The 8989-nt window shown below is 40.8% G+C and overlaps 1 protein-coding gene across 1 annotated transcript; it reads left to right on the forward strand.

Moving 5' to 3' along the window:
- Positions 1–1124: 1124 nt before the first annotated feature.
- On the forward strand, positions 1125–5877 carry LOC308382830 (G-protein coupled receptor family C group 6 member A-like; the record flags this gene model as incomplete). Its single annotated transcript, XM_080860351.1, has 8 exons — positions 1125–1312; positions 1666–1957; positions 2059–2376; positions 3124–3264; positions 3460–3675; positions 3908–4123; positions 4297–4414; positions 4706–5877. The coding sequence occupies 8 exons, from the start codon at positions 1125–1127 to the stop codon at positions 5875–5877; spliced, it is 2661 nt and encodes an 886-aa protein (XP_080716477.1).
- Between the last annotated feature and the right edge of the window lie 3112 nt (positions 5878–8989).

Consider the following 8989-nt stretch of genomic DNA (forward strand, 5'->3'; position numbering starts at 1 on the left):
CTGTTCACTCCACAATCGATAACCTCCAGGGCCGTGTTCTGCTCCTTTTCCTTGCCCAACTACTTTTTTATCATATGGCCTTCAAAAATATCCAATAGGTTGTTTTAGCAGCGACACAGCTGGTTCAACCTGGAATAGCAGTAAGTGCTTTTGCCATAACAACTGCAAAGTGAAATGCTCTAGTTCTTGATTTTGATCACAATACTGATGGAACTTGAAATATTGCTATCTCTTGTAATAAGACATTAACTGCTTGTTCTGTATCTGCAACTTACTCTGGATGTGTACTCTGTCTGTCTCTCCCTAAGCAATTGACATGTGACCCCCCCTCCCCCTCTTCCTGCTAGAGTCCTTTGTGTCCTGGCATCAACCCCATCCCCCCATAGGTGAACCCCTCACTGTACCCCCCCCCCCCCCCCCTCCTCTCACCTAAAGGGTGTGGCCCTCCCCCCCTCCTTCTGTACTGTAACCTGTCTGAATGTATAAATGACATTGCATTCTGCTATCAGGTAGGCCTTTCTCTGAGCTGCAGCTGAGAGGGGGACTCCACGCTGAAATAAACCTACAGAAACCTGACTTCGTCCTCCGGTCCATTCTTCAACTTTAGCGTGCTTATTAATTTTCTAACAATACACATTTGTACTGTACTGTATGACAATGTGTCCATGTGAAAATACCAGTGGATCAAAATCATGTGTGAATCTCTGTTTGAGTCCACAAATGTTAATCTACCTGTCTTGTGACCTATCTTTAAGCATCTTTATATGGTATAAAATCTAGCAGACTTTTGACCAAATTTGCTGTGAAATGTGAATTTCCCACTTCCCCCAAGTCATGTACTTTCCAATGACAGTAAACATGTACAGTACTTCTAGGTTTTGACCAGCCGATTTAGCTTTAAGCTCTTCATGCCATCATAAACTAATTGTGGAATGTGATATTTCTTCATTCTGCCGTGCTTTCCCATAAATCAAGATGTAGCTCTGCACTGGGTGATGCTATCTAACACCTGCAGTCATTCTCGTAAACAAGAGTTCTCCTCTCATCTATAAAACAGAGCCACACTCAGAGGAATGTCATTGGCACAGTTTCTCATTGTCATTGGCAACACAACGCAGCGCAATATGTGTCTCCATCTCCTCAGCTTGGTGCTGTGGGCAGCCCTTGTCCAGGTCTCCCAGACGAATGTGTATATCTCTCCGCCTAAGGCCTTTATGGATGGGGATGTTATCATAGGGATCCTCAGCTCTGTTCACTCCACAATCGATAACCTCCAGGGCCGTGTTCGACCAGAGGAGTTCACCTGCAGCAAGTAAGTAGAGCCATGGAGGCTTACCTCAAAGGCACATTCAGAGAATCCATTTCTTTTCAGTGTGTGCAAGCACACACACACACACACATTTATGCATCTGAAATATTAATTTTCTCTTTACAAATTTCTCTCTGTCTCTTACTCTCTTTCAGTGTTTGTGAAATTGTAGCAAATATGTACTGTATATGTATATCTCATATGCATATGTATGTATGAGATATACATATCTATACATTTTGCCACTGACAATGTTGTGTATATTAAAATGTGGTTCTTGTGGTAGCGCAGCATTATCGGTGTTACAATAATTACATTTGTATTACAATAATGTCCTTTCTTCTTTAACCTGCCAGTTTCGACCAGATTTCCTTCGTCCGAATGCTGGCTGCCATCTACACTATTGACAGCATAAACGAAGCTAATTTTCTTCCTGGTGTTCGGCTGGGGTATGCCGTTTATGACCCATGTGCTGACGCCACCAAAGCTCTCCACTCTGTGGAACAGATGCTGTCAACCAACGGCTCTTTGCCTGTCATGGATGATTACTCTGAGTTCCGACCACAAGTTAAGGTTATCTTAGGGGCGCGATACTCTCTGTTGACCATCCCGGTGGCCAAACTTCTCAGCCTCTATCTCTTCCCTCAAGTGAGAAAAATACTAATTTAGTTAACTTCGTGTTCTGTATATGTATTTTTGTTTGTGCACAAATCCTCAGTGATTTTGGCTTTTTTCTCATTGTCCTTCAGATAAGCACCACATCCTCCGCGGTTGTTCTGAGCGATAAGCTGAAGTTCCCGGGGTTTTTGCGAGTGATCCCCAGTGATGTGTACCAGACAGAGGCCTTGGTGCAGCTTATAAGACACTTTAAATGGAACTGGGTTGGTCTGGTCTCTATGGATGATGACTACGGTAAGGGAGTCCACCAAAGTTTCCTGAAGGATGCAGAGGAGGCTGGGGTGTGTGTGGCCTTTGAGCAGGTCATTCCACACTATCTGGGCCACGCGGAGAGTGAGCGACGAATCAAGGAGGTGGCGAAGAAGATACAGCTCTTCCCTGAGGCACAGGTAGGGAGAGGCAGTGCTTGTATTGAGGAAGACACTGTTCATAGCCATGACTTGAAGTCTTAGAACTGATGTTGGAAGAGTTGAGTCTGACTGAGTCACTTCTGTAACTGTGAAAGAGATTTAGTAGCCCAGTGCACTTTTCTTTTAATTCTATAATCAATAAGCAGTTAGTTTACTTTATATTCTAACAATGATCTCTTTAATTTGACATATTTTACAATGTTTGCTCTCACACATCATTTATTAAATGCTTATAACTAGTGCTGTCAGTTTAACGCGTTATTAACGGCGTTAACGCAAACCCATTTTAACAACGTAAATGTTTGTATCGTGCAATTAACGTTATGTAAAAAATAAGAGGCCTGACTTCTATGTTCACAGCAAACTTGAAAATATTAAGCTATGGTTTAACTGCACTATAGCCTGAGTCCTTGTTTACCTGAAATGTGCACTTTATAATTTAATTTTGTACCGCCCTGTTTGGCAATGGATAAAGCAAGCCAATCCACTTGTCCATGTTGATAAGAGCATTAAAATAAAATAAAAAATGATGGAAAAAAAATAATTGAAGGGACATTTAGAATAGATACAAATTTGCGATTAATCGCGATTAATTTTGAGTTAACTATGACAAAAAAATGCAATTAATCGCGATTAAATATTTTAATCGTTTGACAGCACTACTTATAACCATTTAGTTATTCGCTGAAATGTAAGCAAACTGGTGAAAACTGAAACGTACTGTAGGTGGTGATGGTGATCCTCCGACCGGAGCTGGTGAAGATGTTGTTTGAGGAGATGATCCGCTCCAGTACCACTCGAGTTTGGATTGCCAGTGATGCTTGGTCCAGGTCTACAGATGTGGCAACCATGAAGGACATCAACAAGGTGGGTGGTGTGTCTGCAGTATTCATTGTTCTGATGGACACTTTACTGACCAACATGACTGCCACTCTAAGTCATCACAAGAATTTGAGCAAATACAGCTCTCAGATAATATTGAGACAATTTTATTGATTTTGTTCTATATAAATAAAATTGAATTATATTTAATTAATATATTTTTATATTTTTAAAGTAAAGGTTGGAGACATTCTTGGGTTCAATTTCATCTCAGGAAAAATCACTGGGTTTGAGCAATATTTACAGAACCTACCAATCGGGCCAGGTGTGAGAAATGATTTCATCGTAGAGTACAAGCAGAAAGACTGCCCTGATGATTCCCCAGAGGTTTGCAGTAAGCCCAACGCTGATTACCTGGTGAAAAACACAGACCTTCCAGTGTTCTATGGAGAGAGGGTGGCTATTTGGAGCATAGCTCATGCTCTGAAAGAACTACTTGGATGCAATGAAACATTCTGTCCAGGAGACAATAATTTTCCTCCATTTGAGGTAATAGTCAAAGGTTAGATCCTGTCAAAGTTATAGACTCTGGTGTGTCACACAAAGTTCTCTTTGGTAGAGTTTATGATCTATATTATGTAAATGCACACCATATAGTGTTTTTCAATTGACTTGTTCCCTTTTTCAGCTTCGTGAGAAGCTCCAGAAGGTGAATTTTACCCTTGATGGTAAGACACACTTCTTCAATGAAGATGGTGACTTTGAAAACGGCTATGACGTCATCATGTGGGAACCAGACGGTGATCACAGACGTGCTGAAGTGAAAGGGAACTTCACCATACAACCAAGAGAAGTGGTTGTCAATAATCATGACATCATATGGACTTCGACCCCCAACAACACTGTATGTACGAACACAATTTAACCAAGGAGGCAGTCTCTTGTGCATTTACTTTTTCACAGTTATACTATACTAGCAGTGCACATATTATACATTATTATTACACTATACCAATAGTGTACATATGCACTATACCGTCATACTATTATAATGTCACATCACTTCCAATCCGACAGATACCTGTATCACGGTGCTCACTACCATGTCCTCCTGGCTCATCCAAAAAGGTGTTTAATGTGTCCTGCTGCTACAGCTGCACCCTCTGTATTGAAGGGTACTACTCAGACCGCTCTGGTAGGTTTTGAATTAAGACACTCAATGACAATAACTCGTTGTTGTTTTTGTGTAACAAACAGATATGAAGTTTATACTTGAAAAGGTATAGGCAAAAAGCAATAGTTTTGCAAATTAGGAAATGTAGATTTATACAGCATGAAGAGTACGAAAGGGTTGAAGGGCTTTTAAAATAGCTGGCCCTTAGCTACTACCATGGTCTAAAGTTTAGACTCTAAACTGTCTGATCTGTATTTACTGAAATCCCTTTGAATCTTGTTTCAAGCTCTGGATACATTTCTTTCTTTCCAGATGAAGATGACTGCCATCGGTGCCCTAATGACACTTGGTCTCAGAAGGGATGGACTAAATGTGAACCACGCACTGTAAAGTATCTGCAGTGGTCTGACCCATATCCCATTGCTCTCCTAGTGGGGGTGGGCGTTGGGCTCCTGCTTCTCATAATAGTTTTTGTCTGTTTCATTGTCTACCGGAACACCGTACTAATCACGTCCGCCAATCTTCTCATGTCTTGCTTCATGATGGTTGGTTTGGCGGTGAGTTTTGGAAGTGTGGTTCTATTCATGGGTGAACCCAGCATCCACCTTTGCCGAGCCCAGCAGACCATGTATGCTTTGGGCTTCACCCTCTGTGTCTCCTGCATCTTGGTCAAAGCCTTCCGCACGTTCCTGGCATTCATGGTTTTTGATCCTGTGAGACACCGTCGTCTAAAAAAGATCTACAAGCCCCTGATTATTATGGTCCTGGCGACCTCTGTTCAAGGGCTGGTCTGTGTCTTCTGGCTAATCTATGACACCCCTGATGTGGATAAGACTGAACCATCCAACCAGAGCATGATCCATGTTCTGCAGTGCACCGAGGGCTCCAATGTGGGTTTTGGGGTGATGCATGGCTACATCGCTCTGTTAGCACTCATCTGCTTCCTGCTGGCCTTCAAAGGAAGGAAGGTGCCGCACGACTTCAGCGAGACCGGCATCATCATCTTCAGCATGCTTATCCACTTGTTTGTGTGGCTCTGCTTCATCCCCATCTATATCACCAAAAACGAATCACGCCCCATCGTACAGGCCTCCGCCATCTTAGTCTCCAACTACGGCATCATATTCTGTCACTTCATACCCAAGTGCTACCGAGCCATTTGGGGCCATAACACGACAGAGCGAATCAGGGCTCGTCTACTCAAGTTCTCGGAGTCTAAAAACCGCTCCTCCGTAGACTCCGGCCTTAGCTCCCAAGACTTAGTGTTGGACTCCGGGTCACATCGTTCCGTAAGCTTTGCCCTTCCCCCATTCAAGTCATCAGAGTCCCTGACAGATTCTGGGTTTCTGCCTACCAGTAGGCATCCTTCCCTGACCTCTGCTTCTCCCCAGTCAACCAGTCCATCAGCAGAAGACCCTTCTTTCTACCCGAGTCGTGCTGATTCTGTCTCTGTTATAACACTACCTGAGGTCACACTGCTTTAGAGAGACCAGACATGGCAATAAGAAAGAGACTGAAAAGCAATCAAGCAGGGGCGGAGCGGACGAACGGGCAAACCGGGCAGTTGCCCAGGGCTTCGGCCACCAGGGGGGCCGTGTCGTATTTCCGATTTTTATTATTATATATTTTTTTGCTAATTAAAATAAATCACTTGTCATTGCAAAATAATGACAATTCATAATAAGCATGAAAAACGATTGTTTTCTTTTCAGTATCAGCTTAAAATTTATCGTAATTCCATTATGGAACAAATTATTCCAGGTCACGTGACTTTTCTGTCACTGACAATTTTTCGTGTGGTGACGTGTGGTTGCAAAGTTAAGCGTGAAACGTTTTTTAAGTGGCAGCGAGAAAAGAAAGAGGAAAGGGCAGGATGAGAAGTTCAGGGAGAAATTACCTAAGGTAACACACAATTTCCAATCAAGGCATTCGTCCGTGGAAGTGGAAGAAATATCTGATAATGTGTCGAGTTCATCTGATAATGTTTCAAGTGCGGCTAAGCCAAGTTTAGCGATTGCTAGCAGTAGCAGCAGACAAACAGCTTGTAGTGACACCAACTAGCTCTGCCTGCTTTGCTTCTACAAACGGTGAGCCATCATGTACCACAGCTGCCCATATCCGAGACACTGTCACACCCGCACTGACGACACGCATGATACTGCCATGGTCATGAACACAGCTCAAGCACAACTGGCTGATAACGACAGCAGTGATGTCAACAATGTGAGTAACATTGAACATAATCAATGGTGGTGATACAGTGATTAGTGAAGACCCCTATGGCGTGACAAATTAACAGATAGAGAGAGAATTGAAATGGTTAAAACAAGACCTGTACAAATTTGGAAGTTTCAGTTGAAAACATTCAGAAACAGAACTATAAAGCATTAATCAAATGTAACAAGTAATATTGTTTTGATTAAGTAATACAAAAGTTACACTACTAAAACACTGCACTCAAAACCTCATAATTCAAATAATTTACAACTGTTTAATTGTTAAAGTCATATACTCACAATAAATGTCAGTTCCACAAAACATTAAAACGATTTCTTTTTTTGGGGGGGTGGGGGGGCCCTAAACATTGTTCTTTGCCCAGGGCCTCCAATTTGCTAAAACCGCCCCTGGATCCAAGTGAGCACACTTCAGATGTGCAGGTGTGTTTTGTGATCCCATTGTTTATGTTGTATGCGTTATATGTGATATGCGTTGTTATTCTGATGATATTCATCAGCAATTTCTTCATGATAAACATCAGTTTTTTTAGAGCAAAACACTGTTCCATTGTTCTCTCGTTGTCTCATATCATATGGCAAACTATGTGGTTGTTTTCACCTTTGTAATTATATTATATGTAGTAAAATTTTTACTTTAGAAAGTACATTCACTCTATCTAAGCTTATATTTGGGTGTAAATGACATTTAATATGGATTTTGCTTTTAACCAGATATTATTAAAATAATATGTATATTAAAGTTTAATATAGTATAATAAAGTTAACTGATTAATACTCCCGTTATTTTAGTATTTTTATTCTTTAATGCTGGACTCAACACCTTGAAAGAGAAAGGAATTAAGTGAGGGTGGGGGACAGAAAGTGATATTGTTACCAACAGATTATCTAAACTATGTGGCTGGCATTGTTTCATTTACGTAAATTCAATGTTATTTATATAGCGCCAAAACAATACAAATTTCTCAAGGCGCTTTACAGTGCCTGGACCCCTTAGAGCAGGCACAATGGCAACAGGGTAATGTTAAACTCCCTGTTTATCAGGAAGAAACCTTTAACAGAACCACGGCACATAAGGGGGGACCCTTCTACTTGAGGTTAGCCCGGGAGTAGATAGGAAGGGGGGTGGTTGTGTGGCAGAAGGGGAAAGGAAACAACAAGTGGTAGATGCACACAGCATGCATTTGGTAGATGAACATAATATATACAAACATCATATAGCGGCATCCCATACCGAAGACAGGAGCTACTTATAAGTACATATTTGGGTGTAAATTACATGTAATATGGATTTTTGCATTTAACCAGATATTATAAAAATAATATGTACATTTATCATTAACTTCACTGATTAATACTCTCATTTAATACTGTATTAATACTTCATAATTTAATGCTGGACTCAACACCTTGAAAGATAAAGAGTTAAATGAGTGTGGAGGACAGAAAGTGATATTGTTACCAACAGATTATCTCAACCTATGTGGCTGGCATTGTTTCAGAAACTCAGAAAAGAAGGTTAAGTTTGTCTCTCTCTCAAGTGCCTCTTGTTTCAGTATGGGGCAAATAAAAAATGGAAAAGAGTATTTTTGGTAAAGAATCTCTGAAGGCAGGATAAATGGTGTTTCTCAACATTGCTGTGAACGGTACCCTACTTTCTATGTTTTTGTATGTGTTCATTGAAAAGTTTAAGCCCTATAAGTTGGTGACGTACATGAAAAACAGAATTAAGGAGCACTGAAAAAAAACGGGACCAAGAAATCGCTCAATTTAACAAAACCCCTCACTGTACTTGAACACAACCATAAAGACAAAGACAAAAATAAAAAATGGTTCAACTTTACAGAATTTTATTGGAGTATGCCACTGACATTCTACTAATAAATCTATGAAGATTTCAGTAGAAGAGCACAGAAGAACGATCAATCACACTGACAGAATGGTAATCAAGATGTGCTACTTCAGATAGTAAACACACACGTGCATGCGGGCCGTTATAATTATAAGCATATAATTCATTACATTATTTCATTGCACTGCAATGCAGTACAGATGATGTAGGCTTAGTATCGCTCCTTAAAACCTGAACCAATTACCTACATATTACAATTTAATTTCAGAACAAACAAATGCACTGCATGTACCTCTCATTAGGTTATTTTGTTCATTAAGGCAATATTTTGAAATGCATTAAGGAAACTTATAAATCCAGTGCAGATGTAGTGCAGGTTGAGGAAGCAGCAGCTGGAACATCAGGGCTTCAGATGAGGTCTTACTCATGTTTGGGATATCCAAAAAGGACAACAAAAACAAGTGATGTGATCAAGAGGAAGATGGAAGGTCACAAGCCACCAAACAAAGC

The sequence above is a fragment of the Sprattus sprattus genome (assembly GCF_963457725.1).
Source record: "Sprattus sprattus genome assembly, chromosome: 2".
In the NCBI taxonomy this organism is placed as follows: domain Eukaryota; kingdom Metazoa; phylum Chordata; class Actinopteri; order Clupeiformes; family Clupeidae; genus Sprattus; species Sprattus sprattus.